Consider the following 27,543-nt stretch of genomic DNA (forward strand, 5'->3'; position numbering starts at 1 on the left):
CCTTTGCATACCTGGCAGGAATATGCAGGGACACTCAGGGCCTCTTCCAACAACTGCCTTTGCTTACTTTTCTATATGCTTACTTATCACTTTCTCATTGATTTATAAGAGTTCTCTGCTATCACAACAGGGACCCTAGATCTGTCATTAAATATTACCTGTTTTTATCCTAGTTTGCTTTTTATTAATTTTGATGTTACCGGTTGTGAGGTTTGTTTGTCTTACCATCCTTGGGTTTCATGCCACACACAGAAAAGTTTACCCTATTATGATATAAATATTAACTGATTTTTTTTCCCTTATGCTCTCAGTTTTTAGCCTTTAAAGTCTTAACATTTTGATCCTTTTGGAACTTACTTTGATATAGGAATCATGTAGGGACTCACTTTGTTTTACCAGGCTAACCAGTCCTTGCAACCTCATTTTCGGTCTCTCCCGTACTTGTTTGAAATAGTACCTTCATTATATACTAAAATTTATCTGTACTTATATTTTATTATTCTTGTTTCTATTCTTCTATTTGTATGTTGCTACTCCAACCTTATCTTTAGCTTTAGTAAGTATAGCTTTGTAACACATTTAACATCTGGTAGAATTAATTCCCCATTCTTTCTCCTTTATTTAAAAACTTTGACTGTTTTCACATATTATTATTGAATGGGCCTTTTAAAATAAAGTAGGTAAACAGGATGAATATAACTGAAAAGAAATCCTAAATTACTGTCCTTTTTACTTATTTCCCCTTTTAAATTGTAACTTTTATGAAGGTTTGATTTGCATGTCAACAAATACAAAAGCATAGTTTCTCTTTGCAACTTCTAAAATCTTCTTTCTTTTAATATAGATTCCTTGTAGTTTGGAATACTGGGATGAACTCCAGAAGGTTTTTGTTGCATTTCGAGAATTTAGTCTGTCTGAAAGCAAAGTTTGTGAACTGCAATTGCCAGATATCAATCTTGTGAACGACCAGAAGAAACTGGTATCCTCGGATCTTTGGAGAATTGTCTTGAACAGCAGCCAAAATGGAGCTGATGACCAAAGGTAACTCTGAAAAAAGTGAAAAATGAAATAGTGGTGTTGTACTAGGAAATCATAGTCAAATCATCTTGTCTGGTGGCCCCTCATTTAGCTGTATCTCAGCTCTCTAGCAGCTGCATCTGTCGGAACTATGCATGAGAACCAGGAAGCGAAGTAGAAGCTGATGTTTCAAAGTCTGTGTATTAAAATTCCTGTTTTACTGTGAGCTCTCTCAGAGTGCTTATTCCTTAGATATAAAAGGAAAAGAGAGCAAAAGGCAAACTACAAAGATCCAGTTATCCTGAACTAAAAACTGTAGACGAAAAGAGCCATACACACTTCAGTAGACTCTTAATGACAGTCATCAGTATATGTAAATGGTTAACCATGGGGCATTAAAAGAGAGTTTAAGTAAATAATTGTCTCCTTCTGAAAAGATAAATTTTGGAAATATTTCCTTCTTACATGGTTTTAAAAGAAAAAAAACCTTTAAAAGACAGACCTCCAGACATTAGGAAAACTTGGCTAACCAAAATAATTTATACTCAAAGGATTTCAGATAGCCAGAGCTTTATGCAGCTCTTGAATCTATCTGTCTGTAATGTATCTTGAGAGCTATAGACTTCAGGTATTCTGAATCATGTCCCTAGAACTTCCCATTCCACACCTCCTGCAGGATATCTGGTTAGTGACAAAACAGAGACAAATTATTCCCACTTTCAGTGTTTGCTTGCTTAATACATCCACTAAATTAGAGAAAAAATGGCTTCAGCAATGTGTTCTTCAGCGCTCCTTCTAGATTACATATCTGTTGTATCTTTCTGTTATGCTCTCATAATGACAAGAAAAAGACACTGAATCACCATAAGTGGAACAGTTTCTTGGGTCATGTGGCATGTGTGCTGTGGACCCATATTGATGTTGCTGCCCATCGCTTTCAATGTCCTACCTTTGAATTCTCCTGACAGATTCGCTTTAGCATCATCTTATTCCTTATATATAATCCCTCCCTCCCTTTCTTTCCCAAGCACCATTTTGACACTAACAGAGAGAAAAAAAATCCACTATTCCAACACCTTGCAGCTGAACTGTTTTCTCTTTTTTTACCTTTATTTTTGCCATCATTGTATGCCTTTACAGGGTGATAATCATAGCATACCATTTTGTATTCTGATTCCTATTTTATATTATAGATAGTTGTAAATACTTTCTCTTTTGTAATTAGTAATAATATGTGTTCCTTGAAGAACATTTGGGAAATAAAGAAAATAATACCATTACCCATCATATTCACACAATACAAACCTCTGTTCGCATTTTAGTCTGTAGCCTCACAGTCTTTTTTTCATTAATTACTTTGTTTGCTTAATAATAATATGTCTTATACTTTACATACTCTATTTCTAGGTCATTTGGGCTCTTTAAAAATAATTACCTTCCTAGTATATTACCTACTAAAGTACGACTGGTGAAAATATGTTAGAGGAGTGGGGTGTTGATTTTACATGTATGAAATGCAGCTGTGAAAAGAACACCCGTCCTGTGAGGAGTTAGCAGGTGGATAGAAAGATTGCCCCTTCTAAGCATAAATTACCTAGTTAGAAACCAGGAAATCTCAGAAAACAGAGCTATCGGTAATGAAATTGATTTAAAAACAAACCACTGTTTTATTATTAGTATCAAGTTACACATCATTTCTTGATTCTAATAATGAAAGAATACATTTTCATCAATTGAACAGGTTAAGTCCTTTGAATCTGAAACATTCATAAAAATCTAGCAGTGCAGAAATGTGGAATCTTTAGGGAATGGAAATTTATGCAGTCAAATTTAGACAATTTTTCACCAGACTTTTGACATTGTAATCACAGGTCTTTTGTCCTCACCTGGGATTTTTCATCTTGCCTAATATTTCATAATTGATCTTGCTTTAAATTGCTTGACATAAATTTTTCAGGTAGAAATTTATATTAGTGAAATTAAATTTAAAGAGCTGGTTTAAAAGTCAACATAATAAAACACCAACATTAAGACATTTTTCAAAAAGGACAGTAAATAAATTTCATCCAGTTTCTTGAAGGAAAACATCAGTGCTTTGGTAATATTCAACATTTTATGTAGAGATAAAACTGCTATAATTAGATCCAATATATTCTGTCATGAGAGATCTAAAACTGAGCAAAAACCTGACACTTTCATGATTAGAATTTGTCTTATCTTAAGTAATATTTATGGTTTGGGATGGATATGCATCAGACCATTGTACATTACTAGAAGAAAGTTCATAAAAATAAGTTCCATGAAGCTTAATCTAAAAAAAAAAAAAGGCATCCTGCCCACAATTGTCAAAAAGTGTGGCAGTGTAGGACACTTGGTGATAGCGGCATCCCCGTGTGTGTAAATAGAAGCGCTGTTTATTGGAGAATTCCAAGTCAGGAGACCTGGGTTTACTGTGTGTATGTAAATAGAAGTGCTGTTTATTGGAGAATTCCAAGTCAGGAGACCTGGGTTTACCGTGTGTGTGTAAATAGAAGCACTGTTTATTGGAGAATTCCAAGTCAGGAGACCTGGGTTTACGTCCTGGCTCCATCCCCAACTAGCTCTTTGGCCTCAAGAACCTGATTTGTGAGCTGAACGCTTAGGAAGGGGTAGGAGCTAACCAGTCTGAAGGGTGACAGGTAGCCTTCAGTACTTAGGACTGAAGGAAAAAGATTCAGTCTCTTAAACCTTGGTCTGTGTATCCCATACAGGCATATACTCTTTAATTCGGTCCCCATGTATTTGTAATACTTATTTTCTACTGTCTTTAATTAATGGTTTGCTTGGTCATATGAAAATGAATATTGGGTAATGGTCAGTCTTAGTTTCCACAATAGTACTGACCTTTATGAGACTTCTATTTGTGGTGCACTGGACTGAAACAGCAGATACAGTCTTTAAGGCCTGACCTGGAGGATACCTGGTAGCTCAGATGGTAAAGAATCTTCCTGCTATGCAGGGTTCGATTCCTGGGTTGGGAAGATCCCCTGGAGGAGGGCGTGGAAACCCACTCCAGTATTCTTGCCTGTGAAATCCTACGGACAGAGGAGCCTGGCAGACTACAGTCCTTGCAGTCACAAAGAGTCAGACACAACTGAGCAACTAACACTTTCAGGATAGCCATTTTAGCTATTTATTTTGAATCTCATCATGTATATATTTGCCCATCCCCATTACCCACTGCTGAAGTTTAAATAAACCCCTTTTACTAGTCAGGTCCTGACAAGAAACAGCCAGCACACTCAAACAGATTACTTGAGGAGAGTTTAATGTAAAGACTGTTTCCAAAGTGTTGGCAAGGTTAAAGGATAGGACAGTAACCTGAGGCTAGAAACCATGAGGAACCATCCCATTCTTAGTCCTGGAAGAGCCAGATGATCCAGCCATTACTGAAACTAACCCAGAACACGTGATTGTAGCTGTTTTTGTAGCAGCAATGTGAGGAAATGTGACTAAGAAGGAGCCAGGGGAATGGAGGCCGTCCCCCTAGTCTCTTCCCATCTTCTGATCTCCTGTGGGCACCTTCCACTGGCTGAACCATCCAACCCTTTGTCCAGGAAGATTCCACACACTGCAAAGCAACTAAGCCTGTGTACAACTACCGAGCCCACATGTTGCAACCACTGAAAGCCATGCGCCTAGAGCTTGCGCTCTGCAATAAGAGAAGTCACCACAGTAAGAAGCCCGTGCACTGCGGCTAGAGAGCAGCCCCCACTCGCCCCAACTAGAGAAAGCCTGTGCACACCTACGAAGACCCAGTACAACCAAAATTAATACAATAAATAATTTTTTTTAAATCTTTAAAAAAAAAAAAAAAAAGACACACTGAGAACAAAGTGGCTCGTTGATACAGTCAGGGGCAGAGAATAGGACAGGGAAGGGTAGAAAGTGGATTTCGAGAGCAAACAGGATGGCCAGCGAGCACATGCTGTATTTGGAATTTATGGTTTCTTACCCAGTGATGGACCTGGGAGGAAAGATGAGAAATGAGCTGGTGGACCCAGGTCTCAGGCTTTGGACTATTCTGCTAGGTTCTCTGAGTTCGGTATCAACCAGATGTCTTCGGATGGACCAAAACAACTTTGTGCTTGGTTTCACCCTCCTACTTTCACCCCACATGGCTAACTCTGGAAGTATATGACTACATAAAAGATAAGTTTCAGGCAGTTGTTGTGTTACACAACAATAACTGTGAAGATCTAGGTATATATACCCAGTTAATTTTATAACAAGGTGTTTGATGATAATGCTAAACTCTGTACCAAACCACTTTTCCTGCCTCCAGGAAACCTGTATGGAGGTCAAGAAGCAACAGTTAGATCTGAATATGGAACAACAGGTTCAGTTAGATCTGAATTTGGAACAACTGGTTCCAAATAGGAAAAGGAGTACGTCAAGGCTGTATATTGTCACCCTGCTTATTTAACTTATATGCAGAGTACATCACATGAAATACCAGACTGGAATCAATCACAAGCTGGAATCAAGATTGCTGGAAGAAATATCAGTAACCTCAGATATGCAGATGATACCACCCTATGGCAGAAAGCAAAGATGAACTAAAGAGCCCCTTGATGAAAATGAAAGAGAAGAGTGAAAAAGCTGGCTTAAAACTCAACATTCAGAAAACTAAATCATGGCATCCAGTCCCATCACTTCATGGCATATAGATGGATAAATAATGGAGATAGTGAAAGACTTTATTTTCTTGGGCTCCAAAATCACTGCAGATGGTGACTGCAGCCATGAAATTAAAAGACACTTGCTTCTTAAAAGAAAAGCTATGCCAAACCTAAACAGCATACTAAAAAGCAGAGACATTACTTTGCTGACAGAGGTCCCTACAGTCATAGCTTTGGTTTTCCCAGTAGTCATGTAGGGATGTGAGACTTGGACCATAAAGAAGACTGAGCGCCAAAGAATTGATGCTTTCAAACTGTGGTACTGGAGGAGACTCTTGAGAGTCCCTTGGACAGCAAGGAGATCAAAGCAGTCAATCCTAAAGGAAATCAACCTTGAATATTTATTGGAAGGACTGATGCTGAAGTTGAAGCTCCAATACTTTGGCCACCTGATACAAAGAGCCAACTTACTGGAAAAGACCCTGATGCTGAGGAAAGATAGAAGGCAGGAGGAGAAGGGGATGACAGAGGAGATGATCGGATGGCATCACCGACTCAATGGATATGAGTTTGAGCAAGCTCTGGGAGACGGTGAATGACAGGGAAGCCCGGCATGCTGCAGTCCATGGGGTCGCAAAGAGTCAGACACAACTGAGTGAGTGAACAACAACAAAATTCTGTTCACCTGTACCAAGTCTTTGGTGTTTTTCTCCATATTACATGGTCACTTTCTCACAATGTTAAAACATGTGAGAGTAGATTGCTAACAAGAACTGTTTGTCTCCACCCCAAAAATGCAGATTCATAGAGGAAGGCATCCTGGAAAGAGAAGTGGCTTAAAGAGTCTATCTTCATGCAATGAACATCAAAACTCTGTTGAGTTTTTAGAGTACAAATAATAATAGTATTTTTCTCCCACTCCCTGAAGATCCTATAAAAGATGTCACTGTCCGCTCATACTCAATGTACTTTGAGACAGTGGTCCATAACTTTGTGTGTGTGTGTGTGAGAGAGAGAGAGATGCTCTTCATTTCCTCAGCCTTCTTTCTTACATGTAAAGGTAGTCCAGGAGTCAGAGAAAGAACGTTGTGATGGCAAAGTCCCTGGATCATTTCCTTTCTTCTTGCTGTTGGACTTTCCACCAGAAGATCACTGGGACCACTAGATAACCATTCCCCTCCATTTGGCTGCTTAGAGTTGTACTTTTAGATGTATCTAAATTTGCTGGGTGGAGAAGGAAATGGCAGCCCACTCCGGTATTCTTGCCTGGAGAATCCTATGGACAGAGGAGCCTGGCAGGCTACAGCCCATAGGGGTGCAAAGAGTCAGTCACAACTGAGTGTCTGTGCATAAATTTCCTGGGTACCATTTTTTTAACCTTTTGACTTTCATAAACCATTCAGACAATAATCTTGGTCGGAAGTGCTTTGCCACTTATTTCTGCTCCCACAATGATGTAATCCAGGATATCCAGAAAGTTCTTTCCTAGGACTAAATGTGAGATTTTGTCTTCTGCCCCTTGGGTAAGGAATGCTTGTATTCTTCCCCAATTATCTTTTTGAATCCTTTTACTGTTTCCCTTTAGTTGGTAATGAAACTCAATGTAACAACTCCTTACCCCTCCGCCAGGGAGTTGGACTTTGCCAGGCAGTCCTTCTTCCCATCTTTTTAAAACTACATATGTAGTTTTAATCCATTAGTGGGTCATGGAATCAACATAGCAGGTTGCAGGTGAAATTTTTTAACCATTTCTTAAAAATTGAAGTATAGTTAATTCATAGTGTTGTATCAGTTTCAGATATATAGCAAAATGCTTGAGATATATTCTTTTTCAGATTCTTTTCCATCATAGTTGGTAACAAGCTATTGATTAGTTCTCTGTGCTGTACAGTAGGTCCTTGTTTATCTATTTTATATATAGTAGTTTGTATCAGCTAATCCCAAACTCCTAATTTATCCCTTTCTCATGACATTCCCCCCACTATCTCCTTTGGTGACCCTAAGTTTGTTTTCTATATCTGTGAGTCTGTTTCTGTTTTGTAAGTTAAATTCATTTGTATCACTTTTTTAGATTCCACATATAAGCAATATCATACAGTATTTTTCTGACTTCTTTCACTTAATATGATAATCTCTAGCTCCATCCATGTTGTATAGAATCTCAGTTTGGGAAGATGAAAAAATTCTGAAGATGGATGCTGTTGATAATTGCACAGCAATGTGAACATACTTAATGCCACTGAACTGTAAACTGTTAAATGGTTAAAACAGTGAAATTCACTTTATGTACATTTTACCACAACTTAAAAAAATCAGAAAGTATCATATTTGGAGTAATCCCCCCTCCCATTTTATGTGTGCACTAGGTTACAGCAGAAGTGTATTTCTTATTTTGGGTCTGAATTAAGACATTTTCCCCCAGGAAGACAGTTCTAAGGAGTAGAGAGAACACGGTGTGGCAGGCACACACGTTGTCCCGTCCTCTCTCATCCACTCAGCGCTCTTCCAGAATGGACAGGGCAGTGTTTTGCAGTAGGCAAGAGAGAGTTTAGGTGAACCAGTGTCGAGAATAGTGCTGCGCTGGGATGAATGACAGCATGATATTACGAGTTCTCTCGAGAAGGGGTAGGCTACCCACTCCAGTATTCTTGGGCTTCCCTCATGGCTCAGCTGTAGAGAATCCGCCTGCAATGTGGGAGACCTGGGTTCGATCCCTGGGTTGGTAAGATCTCCTGGAGAAGGGAACAGCTACCCACTCTAGTATATAGTCCATGGGGTCATAAAGAGTTGGACAGGACTGAGTGACTTTCACTTTCACTTGGGAACTGAGGGTAATCACTAACAATTAACATTAAACTAAGTAGACAGTATGGTACCCTATTTGCCAATCAGGAAAAGGGGGATAGGTTTTTTTTCCTATTATGGATTGATAGACCATATGCCAAGCAATTTGTATGTAGTACTTCCTTTAATACTCAAAAAGCAAGTCCAGTTACTATACTCACTTTACAGATAAGAAAACTGAGATTTAGCAAGATGAAATGATTTGCCCACGATTACAATATAAGTGGTGGGGCTTCCCTGGTGACTCAGATGGTAAAGAATCTGCCTGCAACGTGGGAGACCCAGGTTCAATCCCTGGTTGGGAAGATCCCCTGGAGAAAGGAATGACAACCCACTCCAGTATTCTTGCCTGGAGAATTACATGGACAGAAGAGCCTGGTGAACTACAGCCCATGGGGTCACAAAGACTCCTGCACAACTGAGCAGCCAACACTTTCACTTTCACAATTTAAGTGGTAGCAGTTCAAGCATTTTCATCTAGGTTTTCTTACATCAGTCTCTGCTTAATCTCTGTGCTGTATGATAAAACTCTTATTACCACAGAGGGATCCAGAGAAAAGCTCAAGGCTTTTCCAGTCAAGTCAGATCATTGTTGGATACCTGCAGAGCTATTGTTGATGGATACCTGGAGTGACATCCAGGAGTGAATTTTTAAGGATTATGCTTGGGTCCCTGCAGTGCCTATGGATCAATCAAGATTCAGACTTACTAAAACACTCCTTGTTTAAAGGAATTGATTCCTGTCCATGGATCACCTGCTGCTGCTAACTCGCTTCAGTCGTATCCGACTCTGTGCGACCCCATAGACGGCAGCCCACCAGGCTCCCCCGTCTCTGGGATTCTCCAGGCAAGAACACTGGAGTGGGTTGCCATTTCCTTCTCCAATGCATGAAAGTGAAAAGGGAAAGTGAAGTCGCTCAGTCGTTTCCGACTCCTAGCGACCCCATGGACTGCAGCCTACCAGGCCCCTCCGTCCATGGGATTTTCCAGGCAAGAGTACTGGAGTGGGGTGCCATTGCCTTCTCCTAGGACAGCCTATAAGTTTCTTTGGCTAAAATGAAGGTATGGATATGTAAAACTCCTACCATACTTTCTACTTTTTAGAATATTTCTTCTGTTTTAAAAATTAGAATTTCCGTTAGGAACTAATTGATTATTTGAACTATTAAATCTTGAGTTCTGTGTATTACTATTTGAGAGGTTTTGCTCCTTGGAGCCATTTTTGCTTTTCTATTTCTAATTATTACACATCTCATAAGTTATGTTTTACCTTTTGATATCTGGATCAGATCAAACTCCATCATAATTAAGGAAATGAAGCTGCTATAAATGTCCCTAGCACCGTCACTGTTCTCATCTTTGACTGTTTAGCTTTATTATACATAGATATTTTTAATCCTTAAGTAAGAGGTAACCATACAGATGCTACTTTTATAGTGTATGTGTGTTCATGAGTGCTAAGTCGCTTCAGTCATGTCTGATTCTGTGTGACCCTATGAACTGCAGCCCACCAGGCTCCTTTGTCCATGGGGATTCTCCAGGCAAGAATACTGGAGTGGGTTGCCATTTCCTTCTCCAAGGGATCTTCCTGACCCTGGATTTCCAGGGGATCTGCCTGACCCTGACCCAGGATCAAACCTGCATCTCTTATGTCTCTTGCATTGTCAGGCATGTTCTTTACCACTAGCGCCACCTGGGAAGCCATTTATAGTGTATTCAGTTCAGTTCAGTTGCTCAGTCGTGTCCAACTCTTTGCGACCCCATGAATCACAGCACACCAGGCCTCCCTGTCCATCACCAACTCCCGGAGTTCATTCAAACTCATGTCCATTGAGTCGGTGATGCCATCCAGCCATCACATCCTCTGTCATCCCCTTCTCCTCCTGCCCCAATCCCCCCCAGCATCAGAGTCTTTTCCAATGAGTCAACTCTTCACATGAGGTGACCAAAGTACTGGAGTTTCAGCTTCAGCATCATTCCTTCCAAAGAACACCCAGGACTGATCTGCTTTAGGATGGACTGGTTGGATCTCCTTGCAGTCCAAGGGACTGTCAAGAGTCTTCTCCAACACCACAGTTCAAAAGCATCAATTCTTCTGCGCTCAGCTTTCTTCACAGTCCAACTCTCACATCCGTACATGACCACAGGAAAAACCATAGCCTTGACTAGACGGACTTTTGTTGGCAAAGTAATGTCTCTGCTTTTTAATATGCTATCCAGGTTGGTCATAACTTTCCTTCCAAGGAGTAAGCATCTTTTAATTTCATGGCTGCAGTCACCATCTGCAGTGATTTGGGAGCCCCCAAAAATAAAGTCTGACACTGTTTCCACTGTTCCCCATCTATTTCCCATGAGGTGATGGGACCAGATGCCATGATCTTAGTTTTCTGATTAGTGATGATCAAATTAAGGTGAACATCAAAAAACTTCAAATTTATTGATTCAAAATATAAAGCATATTCATATTACATGTGCCATATTTTATGTTTAAGACATTTTAATTTTATTATAACTCAAGTTTTTAAATATAGATTAGTAACATTTTAGAAGGATTTCAAGATTGAAAGAGTACTGACTGCTTGAATATATATGTTAGGAGTTGCTATAAGACCTAAAAATTTTGTTTTAACCATTGATTTGTACATTTAATTTGGGAAAAGTAAAAAGTCAATCAACTTGTTATAAATAAAGATTGTGATACCTTAGCAACTTTTTCAACTTATTACAGTATTTGCTACTCTCAGGAGAGAGAAAAGTAAATTTTGGAAAATATCAAGAGTGTCAAAAATGGCAGTTGGCAAAAAGAATTCTTCAGATAAACACCTCAAATTGTGTGCTTACAGTTTTAGAACTGATCTCAAAGTACTCTCACCTGGATTTTTAATAATATTTTGACTAACACTATACCCTATTTTTAACAACTTCTTAAGGGAGAGAGTTCACACGGGTAAAACACATGTATTAATACAACTAATACAGTTTGGCCTTTTTGAATAAATATAAATTTTAATTTTACCTTGCCAGTGAGATCTTTTTTACCTGTAATTTTTTTTTAAAAAGTGAAGTGGTTGATTTACAGTGTTATGTTAGTTTCTGGTATATAGGAAAGTGAGTCAGTTACATATGTATAATGTGTATTATATATATATTTTCATATTCTTTTCTGTTATAGGTTATTACAAGATATTAAATATAGTTACCTGTGCTATATACAGTGGGGCCTTGTTGTTTATTTTAAATGAGATCTTTATAACTCCACAAATAAATTCCTAGAAAGCTGTTTGGATTAATATGCCTGTTTATAGAAGTGTTAAGAGTATACCTAGCTGCGTTTTCGTGCATAACATTTCATCAGAAACATACTGGCCCAGAGTTGTGTTTTCTCTGTATACAATGGGTTTTTGCATACAGAGTCATAACATTGCAGTAAATACCACCACACTGTAAACTCCTTGAAGTTAAACACTCACTAAGCCTAGCTTTCTTTTCACCAGCCTTTTCACCACTTCTTTCAAAACCCAGCTGAAGATTCACACTCTTGAGAACCCCCCATGATCTCCCCCACGCCATCCTGAGTTCCTCTTAGGTCTCTGCTCTGGCCGCCCTTCCAACTTTCCTACTCCTCGGTGGTTGTTCCATTTTATACTGTTTGTAAATGTCTACATATTTCATACCACCAGATAGACTGTGACTTCATTGAAAACCTAGGATTTATTTCTTTAGTTTTTCCTGTCATAGCTCTCCCAAGGACACTATAAGCCAGTGCTGCTTCTCTAAGCTCGTCATGGATGTGGGAGCCAGGCTCCACCACAGCTATAAGCAAATTTCAGATTTGGCAAGAAGAGGGTAGAAGACAGTGAAGGGGACTGGAGCTGCATCTATTCAATGAGCCACAATTACCAGAATGCACCCTGGCATCTCCCAGTCCCCAGCTCCATGTTTCTACGAGCAAACTGAGGCGAGGTAACGAGGCTGCATATTTCCCACGCACACCAGCAGCCACTCTGAAAAAATTTGTTCCCTCCTACAGATGCCTTCACTATTTATTTTAATCGAATTTTTCTGGTATAAAATGTGTTAGGGGAATGGACAAATAAAGAGAGGACCCAATACATATATTGATTATATGTGTACTCAATATACATGCAGTGTAATTGTCCATGAGACCTTGGTTCTTCTGAACATGGTCATAACTTTTATGGCACTTAGTACAGTATTCAGTGGGTATTCAATAAATAGTATTGACTAACTTATATGGGAATATGGATATGGACAATCTGGAGAAGTAAAACAAAAGATTTATGATGCTGAAAACATTTGGTCTTTTGAACAGCAGAGTCATACTCTGAGTTGTGTTGGTCTTTAATATGAGAACAAGTTGTCCGTAAGTCATATGAAATGTGGATGGAAGAAAATTGGGTTGGCGGTCAATATGGTCTGGGGTTTCAGTAATCCTATGAAACTTTTCTGCTAATAGCTCATAGAGAATAATCAACAAGAACTTAATTTTTTAAAGAAACTCATTATGTGAACAAATATGGAAGATTTGATAATATACTGACTATAAGATTATGGGAGCTAGCTTTTCAAAACCCTTATATAAAGATGTTTCATTTATATGATGTTGGAAATTTTAGGTTACTGAACTTTTATTATTTCCCACAGCTCTGCAAGTGAATCTGGTTCTCAAAGCACTTGTGACCAACTTGTAACTCCAACAGCCCTGGCTGCCTGTACCAGAGTTGACTCCTGTTTTACCCCATGGTTTGTCCCATCTCTTTGCATTTCCTTCCAGTTTGCTCACCTGGAGTTCCATCTTTGTCATCACCTTGATCAGCTTGGCACAGGTACTCTTTATTTTAGCATCAGAATAACATCCACTTAATACTTACTGTTTTGTCCATACACAAAACTCCTTCCCAAATGACCACCACTCACATGGGGAAAGAGGACATTTTTAGAAGCAGCATTTATTTCCTTCAACAATGAGCACCAGCAAAGTTACTCTGAAGTTTTTTTATTTCATATAATAATTGTCCCCCTTATGTTTGAACCATCTCATTTACTTATTATATAGGTTACCAGTTATAGTGAATTGCTATGATTTAGTGCACTTCCTAATGAGAATTTTCAAGGAAGTTACAAAAATTGCAGGTTTTTACTATTACTCCAATTATGAATTTTTTGAAAGAAGTACATCTGTTTTTGTTTTATATTCTGAGCCATTACATTAATGGCAAATAGTTTCCAAAAGTACTTGATATTACTTTATCTTGATAAGTACGAATACCTTCCACCAAAAATGGACAAATTCTCCAATATTTTAAAGGACTAGCATTTTTACAAGTTTATAAGGTAGAAGAGTAAGTTTTTCCACATATCAAAAGTGACCTTTTACAAATTTGCTCATGTTCATGAATAATTATTCCTAAAAGTCTATACGAAATCTTTTTTCCTTAATACATTTTGATTCTGGTATTAGGTTTTCAACCTACATGTAATGGAAAAAGGAAAAAAACATCAGATTAAAACTAAACACAGCTGCTGTTAAGCATCTTGCCTTTTCAGCAAAAATGGAGTTTAACCTGTATTTTCTAATTCTGGGTCATGTTTTTGGTTTTCAGATTTGGTGGGTAGATACAAAGCACTTTTGTGAAACACGCCTTAAATATTTACCTCCTCTTCATTTTATTTTTATCTGCAAGTGTAACCTTTGGAAAAAGACCTGCTGTTTGAACAAAGCTTTTTTTTTTTTATCAGTTTTGTTTGTTACTTTATTTTTGTTGGTTTGTTTTTGCTTTTTTTTTAATTTATTTTTTTGTTTTGTCTTTTTGAACAAAAATGTTGTTTACAAATGCCAAATGGTAATTCAAATGTTATATTATCTTCAAGAGAATGTTTGAATTTATTAACCAGCAACTATTGCATTCAATAACCAAGAAGTGAGTAATTTAAATGTCATCTCTATATTTCCATAAAGTGTTGGCTCATCTCAGCTGCTGTATTTCTTGTTTGTTTTTCTCAACAGCTCCACCAAAATACCTACAGCCATTTATTTCTGATAAAAATGTGCCATCTGAACTAGAATACATGGTTATTTCCTTCAAAGAACCACACATGTATCTTCGACAGTGGAACAATAGTTCTGTCTGTCAGGAGATCCAGTTCTCAGCTCAAGCAGACTGTAAACTTCTAGAGTGTAGAAATGTGACAATGCAAAGCTTGGTGAAACCCTTCAGCATCTTTGGACAGACTGCAATTTCCAGCAATGCAGTAGAAAAGCTGATTGATTGCTCCATCATCATTGACTCAATATTTGTAAACTTTGGGCAACATGTAGTTCATTCTCTCAACACTGCAGTACAAGCTTGGCAACAGGTATGCACATTCTAGAACAGTTTACAGTTTGTCCGTGTGTGATCTTTTACTAGACAGTCTGTGTTATCACTTCTAATAATAAATTAAGCACAAACAAAAATGTGAGAGAATGAAGAATCTGACGGGCATCATTATATTTGGGGCCTCTTCTGTTTGGGCAAAGCGATGCATGTTATTTTTAAAACCTTTGGAGAATATGGGTTCTCTACACATGCATCAGAGATCATGCCCACATTTTTGTGACTAATGTACCACATCTGTGTGGAAAGTAACATATTCCCAGAAATTTTTTCCAAGTATTATGGCTTTAGTTTGCCAAAGCTTCAACTTGGTATGTATCAAATTGTCTAAGCAGCCATTGCAGAAATGAAGAACCTGTGTGAGTCTTTCTGATAAAAGCATTTCATCTTTCAAAGCAAAAAGGCAATGAGAGGAAATATGTGAGAATGATATAATCTTAGCTTTTCTCCCATTATTATTCTGCCATTTTGATTCACTAAAAAAAGCACTCAGTATTAGATTTTTTAACCAGCTAAAGACTATTGATGAGTAATGTTTTACTTTTATCTTTTGTCAGAAATTAGCTGTATTAGAAAAGAGATAGAATATAAGTCTGTTTTGAATGACATTTAAAATGGGGAACCTGCCTGTGTTTACTATCATAAATATAATTTCACAAAATATTTGGATCATAGTATGCTCAGTGATTTAGTGATTGGATAACAAATCGTTTCTGCTTCCCTTACTGATTTTCAGTATAATATTGCATTTTCATAAAGCCCGTGTTGTTATTTAAGCTGAGACATTTCCCCACATTTTGTACGTTACATGCATTTGTGCAGACTAACTCCCCAAGAGAAATGGTCCTTCACTCCACCCTGACCTCATGTGGGGATGGACAGTGGGACTGGGGGGAGGCTGAGTTCTCTAACTTAAGAATTTTTATGGGAATGAACTCTTTTCTTTATATGCATGAAGACCTATACAAGACTAAGGAATTAATTACCTAACATGGCACTACAATAGCAAAGGGAAAGAAGATAACACATCTGTTTCATATTTTAAAATTCTTTTTTAAGGGCATTCCATGGTTTTCTTGTTGCAGAGGACATGCGTAAAATAAGAGCTAGTGTGATCTAAATCTTTGCAGCTGGTTCGAATAGCGATGTGAAAAAAACCTCTGTGGCTCCAATTTCTGTTTTGTGTCATATTTTGAACAATGCATTTAATAAAAAACAAACCTAGAGAATACAAGAGAGTCATTGATAGAGCATTTAAACCCAGGATATTTTTGTCTTGGTATCAGGACCATTATAAAAGGACTCATGTGTAGCAACTACTGCAAAATGGCCCTCAGAAACATCAGTTTCCTCCCAGGATAAAAATATTCTCTTAGACACAGCTATACATATAAATAAAACACGGTGCATAAATATTTAAATGTCTTAAACCACATCAGAGTGTGAATGACTGACTGGCTAACACAGTGCCTTGAAGGAATATTCTGAGTTTTTTTAAAAAATGGAATTGTATATTTGATTAAGTAGAGCCATATGTCACGTAGCATATTGCTGACAGGTACATTCTATGAATAGTTGGTTCTGATTTATACAGGGATTTGGCAATGTTAACATGAGCCACAAGAGGATATACTTCTGTAATTGTTGCTGTAATTTTCTTGTTTCCTCCCATGTCAAGGGTACTTGCCACCAAGTTTTAATGTGGTAGGCATCTAACCCTGTGTATTCTAAAGTAAATACGAAAATGCACTACTTTGAAATTATAGGACATTTGACATTGAAATGGTCTTATAGAGGGGTTATTAAGTTCATTGTTTCTAAGATGTTCTGAATGTGATGTATCCCCTTTAGAAGGGAAACTTAGCTTCCCAAGCTTGGATTTTATTGTGTATATAATGCTCATATACAGTGTAATTATTGCCAATGAGAAATGTGAATTTAATAAGCAGGATATGTTATTTGAGTTCTCCACATACTTTATCAGATTTGTATCGGAGACAAGTCATTTGTATCCAGTGTGGATGAAGCAGACAGTTGAAGCATGAAACAATTTGACCTTTCACCTTTAGGTCACAAGTTCAAGATTAACAGAAGCCTTCATCAGTGTCTGATTTCTCTGGCTGTAGATTTTTTTTTCTCTTTTGTGAATGATTAATGTTTTGTGAAACCAGATTAAGGACCCAAAATGCCACTTGCAGTTTGCTTTATATTTCTATGTCACATTCCCACATTTGGACCAAATAGCATTATAAAGGAGATTTTTATTTAAAAGTTAAGATTATGCTCATGTGTCTTAGCTTAGACCATAAGGATATCCCTCTTTAAATGCCTAACACTCCCTCACAAATCTTAGATGTAAATAAGCCATCTTTTAATTACAAAACCGTTCTGAGGTTTTGCTTTTATATGATGTCATATACAATATGTACCAATTTTTTATAATACACTAGAATTTAAGCATTCCAAGAAATGCTTAAACTTATTACAGTTATAATGAACCCCACAAATGAAGGAGCAGTAGAGAAACAGTTCCCTCAGGACTTTCAGTATTCTTTAGAAAAATGTAAACAACCCCCTTGTATTCTTTCATTTACATTTTTCCCCAAAACCTTCATCATTTATTAAAGGTCAGTTTTTAGAGATGAGGAAAGTAATATGACTATTTTTTTTCCTACTCAGTCCCCATCTGGTAACTTAACCTTTGTCTAACCAGCAAATTGATCCCAATTCATTAAGAAAATTGAATTTCAGTCTCAGGTTGACTATCTTAAGTGGGACATTGGAATCATATCCCTTTCTTCATGTTTGTACTCTTGGACCTAAAGGAGAAAAATGTTTACAAGGAGAGCGGTTTATGTTGATTATATAATGCTAAATGGAAAAATCTCATCAAACTAATTATACACTGTGACTCCAGTTTAATTAAAGGTTTACAAACCTTTAAATATATAAGATATATAAGATAGGATTGGTCTGTTTTGCATATAACCGTTTCCTTAGCATCCTCTTAGCAACCCTTTTCTGGGGAATGGGAATCCAGTTGGTCTTTTGATTCTTGAGTTTCATCAGTAAAGCTGTATATTTTCACTATTTAAAAAAAGATACATAAAATAGGATTGGATAGGATAGATCAGAATGAGAACAAGCAGGATACCAGAAGTGAAAAATTGCTGGAAAAAAATTCTCCAGAATGTTAACAGCAGTTATCTCTGAGTCTAAAATTAGAGATTTTTTATAAAATCAGTGCTTCCTGTATTTTCTTTCTACTGGAACCTGTATTACATTTATAATTTTAAATTTGCTCACTTATTTGTTTCATAAGTGTTTGTTGAGTACTTACATGTCACGCATGATACTGAGAACAGGAGATGAAGTTGTAAATAACACCGAACTGGATCCTGCCCTCATGCAGCATAGAGTCTAATGATGGAGACAACAGTGACCTAAAATCATGCAAGTAATTACTCAGTCCTGGTGGCTCAGATGGTAAAGAATCTGCCTGCAATGCTGGAGACTTGCATTCAATACCTGGATCAGGAAGATTCCCTGGAGGAGGGCATGGCAACCGACTCCAGTATTCTTGCCTGGAGAATCCCAAGGACTGAGGAGACTGGCAGGCTACAGTCCACAGGGTCAAAAAGAGTCAGACAGAACTGAACAACTAAGCATAGCACAGGGATCAGTACGGTTAAGGCAAAACATACAGTGTTGTGCAAGTATAAAATAGGTGGACCTGGGACTTCCTTGGTGGTCCAGTGGCTAAGGCTCCATGCTCCCAATGCAGGGGGCCCAGGGTTCGATCCCTGGTCAGGGAAATAGATCCCACATGCTGCAACTAAGACCCTGCCCAGTCAAATAAATAAAAATAAATATTATTTAAAAAAAAAATAGGTGGACCTAAGGTGATCAGGGAGGATCTCAGGAGGCTGCTTACTCTGAGAGCATGACCTGAAGACAGGAACCTGAAAACTGAGTCGGAACAAATTAATTGAGCAAGGAGGAAAAGAGCTCCAAGCAAAAGAATGGCACTGAAGCAGGAAGGAGTTTGACGTGTTGGATGAATTGAGAGAAGGCCTGTGGTGTTGGAGGAGCTGAAAGGGGCTGGTGGAGCTGGGGTCTAGAGGAGAGTGGTTCAAGATGCGTTGGGGGCCGGACCAGGCAGAATGCCTGAAACCCGCCGGCAGTCCAGTTTTGAAATCACAGCTCATGATTAAAAGCCACAGCAAAAAGGAGTATGGGTAGACAGCAGGTAATTATTGGTTATAACTGCTTCAGTCTCACTTACCCAGAGACTCTTTATGATTAGTGTGGTTGTCAGGCAAGGTTCCACTCCATGAGAACAGAGAGGGTTGATGAGAATAGACAGATACAGATGATAGAGTGAGCGCTTAGAAGTCCCTCAAGGATGTCTCTAGAAGAATGAGATATTTCAAGGCCTCTTCACTCACTGCAGCCGTGGAGCTCTGCCTGCACACTTGGAGGGCCTTCTGGTTGATGAGGAGGGGCTTGTACCTCCCAGGATAACTGTTCTCATAAGGTTCTAGATCAGGTCTTGGTCCAGGCTGGATTCCAGTACATTCATCCATAGACTCCTAGGCTTCAGGCCACATAGTCACTTAAATCTCCATGCTCATGATGATATAGCCCTTTTTACTCTCCCTCCTCTTAGTAAAATGGCAAATGATGGAGTGTGGCTTTGTTACATTACTTAGAGCCACATCCAGGAAATAGAGGCCAATTGGAGAAATCAGCTCAGGGATCAAACCCAGGTCTCCTGCATTGCAGGAGGATTCTTTACATGTGAGCCACAGGGAAGCCCTATCAGTGACATGTTACCTCCCATTATCTGAAAAATCATTGGCTAATAAAGATTTTTTTCTTGCATTCTCAAGTTAGCCATTTATTTAGCTATTCTGTTTACCAAAGGTATGTTGATTGTTTTTAAGCCATAACCTAGTCAGCGTGATAAAAAGAGTAAACACAGAAATGCTCTATGACTCAGCCAGTGCTTTGATGTAACAGCAACCAGTGGAGAAGGAGGTATCCACACATTAGGAGCATATTACTAATTTGCTGAGCCTCAGTAGATTAATGAAAGACATTTGCTGATTGATTATTAGCTGAAATAGACATCAGCAACTGGTTTTCAACTAACATTTTCTCTTGAAAACTGCAGCTTGGCTTACACAGACTCTGAAGTTGATCTGTTGTGTGTGTTCAGCCTGTTAACAATAGAGGGAAAGTTATGGTTTTATTTACATCTCTGCCTGAGCAGATTTACACGGACACACACACAGACAGACACACACACACACACAGACAGACACACAGACACACGCCACCCTCCCCCTTAAGGGAACTGGGGAAGTATTACCTAAATGATCCTTGCTTTCTGTAGGGTACAAACTGTGGCTTTGGTAATTGGTCTTGATTGTCAAGTTTAGAAGGCCGGGAACATGGTAATTCTAGCCTCTGGTACTATGCTCAAAAACGTGCACTACCCAGTACAGCATTCTTTGTAGCATGTTAATTCATTTTAAAACATTAAACGTTTGAGGGATCTCATTGTTCTTTTTCCTCTTCTGTGTATATGATTTATTTTGCAGGAATATAAATCAAAACATATTCTTGGAACATTTAAGGTCTCTTTAAGGTATTTTTTGGTGCTTATCCTGGAAGTACAGAATACTTTGTATACCAGAGCTAATGACAACAGATCTTTTAGTATTTCTGTGTTGTAACAATCGCCACTGGGCAGACAGCTGCCAAACATCTTGCAATTAATCTGATGCATGTTGGCTTTCGTCTTCTTTTTCTTTCAGAACAAATGCCCTGAGGTAGAGGAGTTGGTCTTCAGCCATTTTGTGATCTGTAATGACACACAGGAGACACTGCGGTTTGGCCAGGTGGATACTGATGAAAATATCCTGCTGGCCAGTCTCTGCAGTCACCAGTACAGCTGGCGCTCTCACAAATCCCCACAGGTACTTGAGAAACAGCCTTACAAACACAGCAATTGTTAAGGTTGGGGATGCCTTTCTTCTACATTTGTATGCCTGTGTCCAGTTATTTCCCTTTTTAAGTCTCCCCAGCGGCCACATAGTATATATAGTTCCATCTGACAGAAGCCCAGAAATGTTTAGAGCTGGGAGCACCGCGTACCCCTGCTCCTCTTGAAGTGGACATTCTCGTGTTCACGTGGGCACTGCGGAGGGTAGTGTGGTGACAGTGATGTTGAACTCCAGAGCCACGGTGTGGAGACTTGGCTCCTGGCTCTGGATTACCTCTCTTTGCTTTCGTGCTTCAGTTTTCTTATATGTAAATTGGGGCTAATAATAGTACCTGATTCATAGGATTGTGAGGTCTGAGTAAGTTAATACATAAAAGGTGCTAAAAGAGTGCTTGATGTACTGTAAACATTGTATATCGGGAGTTATTTTCCATTTGTGTATTCGGATTCTTACTGTGTGTATAGTTCGTGCCAGTCATGCATAGGCACTGGAGATTCAAAGGTAAAAAAGTCTTAGTCCTCACCCTCCAAGGACAGCTCACGGTCCGCGACAGAGTGACTGCAGTGACAGACTGCAGGGAGTACCCAAGGGAGCGCTGAGAAAAGATATACCAAAGGATGTCTGTTTTCCAAGGAGTGTAATTCCATTTTCCTGTCACTTTAGATGGGAATAATTAGAGGGATGTGCCCTGCAGGGATAACTGAGGACGAATTAAATACAAAGATGTGGTCTTAAATGAGTAAAAGAAATCCTAAGAAGTACTCTCAAGAATAATGTATTTCTAAAACCCTGGGTAATAAGGAAACTACTGTCTGCTTATGATTAAAAGAAAGTCATTAGATTAGAGAACAAGTTTTCCCATCTGGTCTATAGACCAGCTTTAGGATATGTTATATCCTCAGGCTCCCTTTTGCTGTTTTTTTTTTTTTTCCAGTAGCTAGATTCTGATTTCTTACTTGCCTTTTTTTTTTTTAAATCGTATTGCCACACTATTAGTATCAAATTTGGCAAAGTAGATACAGTAAAATTCTTCTTAAGTCTATGTATTTAATTCTGGTTGATCTAACAGGATGGTAAAACACCATATATCCTTTTTTAATAAGAGTTCTTTCAGAAATGTGTATGGTATGATATTGCACTTGTATTTTTAGAATGAATGACATGTCCTTATTTTTCTAATTCTCCTTTTGACAAATGTCCATGTTAGAGAGTTTTTAAGTTGTTTGGTTGTTTGCTCCTTGTAACATCATTAAAGGACACTTGGTCAGTTGTTTCATTTAAAAATTAAGCAGTTATTTTTTCCTGTTAATTGCAAAAGTAAGAATATAGACCAGATATATAAACCAAAAGAGAGAGAGACAGAAAAGACAACCTATAATTCCAACCACCCAGAGACAATCCATGTTAAGACTTGTTTAGCCGTGTAGACCTTCAAAAGGCTTATATGATCATTGCATTCCCAGAGATGAACTGGTAGTGACAGGAAAGAAACCTCTGAGAAGGTGTGTTAATGTGCAGTCATACATTGTACCTCTAGCCACTTCACCCATTCATACATGCAGGCTGCAGGCCTCAGCCGAAAGCAAAGCAGAGAAAGCTCATTTTCCTTCAAAGTCATCTTAAGCTGCATAGACTATCATGACCCTCCCTGACTCAAGATTCTCTGGATACTGGAGCCAGGACGGGAAGGATGATGCTAAGAACAGTGGGCTCAGGGGTGTGGAGGAACAGGTGTCTTCATGTTGTAGATGTACAGTTTCTGAATGGAAAGGACATGAACAGGAAAGAAGAATGGCCGACCACTGCCATACTATACCTTTCATATTTAAACTCTTCTGTACTTTTTCAAGGTCTTTTTGTATTTATTACTAGTCTTATTTTCATAGTATCCCTGTGTGATTTGTATTTTTGTTATGAACATTTTATAGATAAGGATACAGAAATGTTAAGCTAAGATAGTGGTAGAGTTGGGACTGAATCCCATGTCTTTGCATTTTCAATATACTATTATTTCCACAACATTGTTAAACTCTGCTAGGTTTTGGCAGCAGGATTTGTCTGCTAGAAGAGCCAAACTGTGAGATTTTAAGAGAAGGGCTGAGAAATCGCTGCTATAATACTCCACATTTAAAGCTAGAGTAACATGGCATTCTTAGTACAATATGAACCCTTGCAGAGCTTTAAGAACACAAAACAATAAGAACCTTTTAGTGACAAACTGGAAACATAAGACAGGTATCTATTAAACTTTTTTCTCTTTTTAATTTGTAACTGCATCTTCTGGATACAAATGTTAAGATGAGCTATAGTCAATAATCTTTAGACTAAAACTTAGATCATATTCATAAAAGGTGTCCCTTTAGTACAGCTACGTATGCTGAAGGAAGTGTTTTAGGACCTTTTGAAGCCAGCGAGGTCTTAATGGGCCCAGGGGTCTTCATGGAATTCCTTACGTCCATAGTTACGGATTCTGCTGTGTTCTAATGAGAGATTACATCTGAGGATCAGAAAAACTAGCCACTGAGCTTCAGACTGCACCTGGAGGTGGTCACAGACACACAAGTAAGCTAACTGTTCCCTTTTTCCAGACTCCAAGTCATATCCTGCACTGCCCAGCAGGCTTGGTTTTAGGAACATTTGTGTCTGCATGTTTATGCTACCTTGGGTGTTAGTCAATTCATAGTCTCAGGGAGGATTTCTAAAGTTCAGAGAACTTAACTCCATTAAACAATGTAGCTTATATTGCAGAGATCAAGAAAGTAGCAATGACACCTGGAAAGGTTTCAAAGAGGTCAGCATGTCTTAGAACCACACAGGAGGTTGCTAACAACAGTAAGTCCCAACGGGATAGGGAAAAACACGGACACAACCAATTGCAGAAATCCAAAGCTGAAAAACCTTTTCAGAGTTGAAAAGTTGTAAATTCTCCCTATAGTTTCTAACACACACTCTGAGGCAAAATCACTTGAAAATGCTGGCTATCCTACAACATTTGCTTGCCTAAACAAACAAAGGAAGAACAAAACAATCTCCTAGGGGATAATTGAATATATTCAGCTGCACAGCTGTATATGCCACCTCAAAGGGCCCTTAAATATCCCACTCCAGGAGACTTTACTTCAGTTGGACAAGAACAGTAACCAGTGAAGGAATGGTCTTCAGAGAAGGGCTTCACAGTATATGGAATTGAAATACATGTGTGAGTTTATGGAATCTTTCCCCGGAATATGGACAGTCTGTGCAGCTCAGAGTCAAGGGGAGCTCTGTTTAATTTAACCAGACTGGATACAGTGACACGTCCATCGTAGTAGGGTTTTTGTGTAGGCTGTTCAAATTAACTTCCTGTTCTGGTAAAGAGAGAGCACTGTTGCCTAATTAAACTTCTTGAAACAAGAATTCCTCTAGCTTGTATGTAAGGAATTACATTTGCTTTACCCTTAAAACACGCACAATTTATAGATTGTGCTTTTTTTTTTTTAAGGTTTGCAGAATTCCAACTACCAATGACTTAATTTGGTAACCAAACCATCAGTCAAGGTGAAAATAGGCTCCAGACAGAGCTATAGAAAATAAAAGATTGCTCCAAATGGGATGTAGTAGGAAGTTTTATCATCTTGTGAAAATGGCAGATAGTTAAAAATGAGAAAGGCGACAAGAGTCAATTTGGAAGAGCGGCAGAGCATCTGGGAAATACTCATCAAAGTAATCAGATTTAGGAAAGAAAACATAAATCAGACATTACTTTCAGGCAGAGTTTGGCAGACTTTTTTGAGTAGGGCCAGACAGTGACTGTTTTAGGCTTTCAGGGCCTTGGAGCCTCTCTCATAGCCATTCAGCTTTGCACAAAAGCAGCCATAACAAATGAGTGTGACTGTGTGCCAATAAAACTTTATTTATAGAAAAGAAAATTTGAATTCCAATAATTTGCACACAAAGTGGTATTTTTCTTCTTTTTTTCAACTATCTGAAAATGTTAAAGACACTCCTAACTCACTGGCTTTATAGAAATAGGCAGTGCACCAAATGACCCCGAAGTCATGCCTTATTTGTCAACCCCTGCTTTCGGGTCTCTCAGTTGACAAAATTCAGTAGACTAAAGATTTGACAGAAAATTGTCTTTGCTCTGCTGTAAATGATATTCCCATCACTTGAAAACTTGGTAACATGTTTCAGAAATTATGAAATGACAGGTAATATATTAAATCTAACACATAAAATCAACCTGTGCTTACCACATAACTGTGTTCTTGAGTCCCTAAGTCATGTCCAACTCTGAGACCCCATAGACTGCAGCATGCCACCTAATAGTAAAATATTTGTATTGTTCTTGTTCTTGCCCATATAGACAGAAAGTTCTGCTGTTCTTTTTTCAGATGTGAAAATATTTAAAAGTGAGATCTGATCATTTTTCCTCTTGTCTAAAGAAAAAGTAATGGGTTTTTGAGTGTCTAGCTATCTTATGGTAATTCCAGTCAGCTGTCAGTTTTATTAGATTGTAATTTCTTATTCAGTTACCACTCTCTCTATATCCCTTTATATAGTGTATGTGTACACATATATCTAAAGAATGAGCACGTTCTTGTTGCAACTGTCACAATTTTTAAAATTTAAAATCAGACTTAGGGAGGCTGGGAAAGATTGAGGGCAGGAGGAGAAGGCGGTGACAGAGGATGAGATGGCTGGATGGCATCGCCAACTTGATGGACATGAATTTGAGCAAGCTCTGGCAGTTGGTGATGGACAGGGAGGCCTGGTGTGCTGCAGTCCATGGGGTTGCAAAGAGCTGGACATGACTGAGCGACTGAACTGAACTGAACGAGGGAGGCAGGTGAATATTCTATGTTGGCAAACTGTTCTCACTGATAAATTTTCAAGTGTTGGCCTCTGCTATTATATGGAGCATGGTATGCATATGAGAGTTTGTTAGAAAGGGCAAAGGAAAAGACATTTTTACACCCAGAAGGTACAAATGGGATTGATATTTCCTTTCTAGAAAGCAATTTGATAAAAAGCATCATAGCTATTAAAATGATCATAGCCTTTGACCTAGTAATTCTCTTACTAGTGATCAACTCTCAGGGAGCAGTCCAAATTAATACAAAGGTGTGTACACAAAAATGTTTATCATAATTTTATTCATACTATCAAATTTTAAACATCAAAAGCTCAATTTTAAAGAAATAGGTAAGAGAAATCTGGCATACCTATGAGATGAACTATTATGGGACCTTTACATTCTTACATAGGAAGGCGAAGTGCTACCATATCATTGTTCAGTTGCTCAGCCATGTTGATGACTCTCTGTGACCCCGTGGACTGAAGCACACCAGGCCTCCCTGTCCTTCACTATCTCCTGGAGCTTGCTCAAACTCATGTCCATTGAGTCGGTGATGCCATCCACCCATCTAGTCCTCTGTCATCCCCTTCTCCTCCTGTCCTCAATCTTTCCGTTCATCAGGGTCTTTTCCAGTGGGTCCACTCTTTGCATCAGGTGGCCAAAGTATTGGAGCTTATCATATTATATCAGTCAGAAAAGCAAAATATAAAACTCTGTACATACAATATGATCTTAACCATTTAAGTATAAATGCATAGAAAAATACTGAAACAAGATATGTCAAAATGTTGCCTCTGAATGGTATATTTTTTAAGGTGATATTTTTTTCCAATGTATTACATTTTTATATACTTTTCAACTTTTTAAAATAAAGAATACAGATTATTAAGTCAGAAAGAAGTAAAAACTCTGAAAATATTTATATATAGACAGAGGAATTTCAAAAGCTAATTAGAACAGTGGCAAGTATAATACTATATCAAGAATGGTTCTCTGGGAACTATTGAAATAGTTTTTTTCAATTATTTCCTTAGTTACATCTTTGCCCCAATTCAGTCTACCTTGCAAACTACAATTCAAGTAAGTTTCCTAAATGATGTTTTGATACTTTCTTGTCCAAAAATCTTTACAATCATCATCTATTAAATATACCCAAATTATCTGGTATCTAAGACCTGACTTATTATTTCTATCTAGATGCTTATTATATCCCATTGATTTTTAATCAACAAATAATAATTTCTTATGGCCTGTTGTGTGTTTGTAAATGTGTACATTCTTCTAAGAAACACGTTGTCTGATGAGGGAGTCAGAAAGGAAACAAATTAGAGACATGATCATTATCTATGAGGATTTTGTGGCAGTAGTTGCAGACAGGGAGACTGAGTTAAAATACCAGCCATAGGAAGAAAAGCAAGAGGACTAGAAAGTAAAATCACCTGCCTCTGAATATGGACAAGGTCTTAATGGGGACTCAAAGGAAATGTTTCCTAACATGAGGAGGGAAATCTGCCAAGGCTTCCTGGTAGAAGTCATATTTATATTGAATTTTCATGTTTAAGTAAGTGCTAGGTCAGTGAAGTAGGGTGGGAAAGGGGTGTTCCCAGGTAAAGGAACCAACGTGTGTGAAAGCCACAGAGGCAAGAAAGAACATGGCAGGGTAGCACTTGACTGATTTGACTACAATGTAGAGTACATGTGTGGAATTGCAAGACTGTAAAGTCAGTGAAGGCCATGAGGGCCCTTGTATGCTGTGCACATGAGGCAGAACCAGG

The 27,543-nt window shown here is 38.3% G+C and overlaps 1 protein-coding gene across 8 annotated transcripts in view; it reads left to right on the forward strand.

Annotated features, from left to right (window-relative positions):
- The window catches only part of VPS13B (vacuolar protein sorting 13 homolog B), an 805,186-nt gene that overhangs the window by 692,243 nt on the left and 85,400 nt on the right, over window positions 1–27,543 (forward strand). For all 8 annotated transcript variants that reach the window (XM_070383027.1, XM_070383026.1, XM_070383030.1 and 5 more), the window contains 4 exons: window positions 845–1,041; window positions 13,188–13,369; window positions 14,551–14,900; window positions 20,743–20,904. In XM_070383027.1, coding sequence (XP_070239128.1) covers window positions 845–1,041; window positions 13,188–13,369; window positions 14,551–14,900; window positions 20,743–20,904 — 891 coding nt within the window. The remainder of the gene's footprint in view (window positions 1–844; window positions 1,042–13,187; window positions 13,370–14,550; window positions 14,901–20,742; window positions 20,905–27,543) is intronic.

This window comes from Bos mutus, chromosome 14 (genome assembly GCF_027580195.1).
Source record: "Bos mutus isolate GX-2022 chromosome 14, NWIPB_WYAK_1.1, whole genome shotgun sequence".
NCBI lineage: Eukaryota > Metazoa > Chordata > Mammalia > Artiodactyla > Bovidae > Bos > Bos mutus.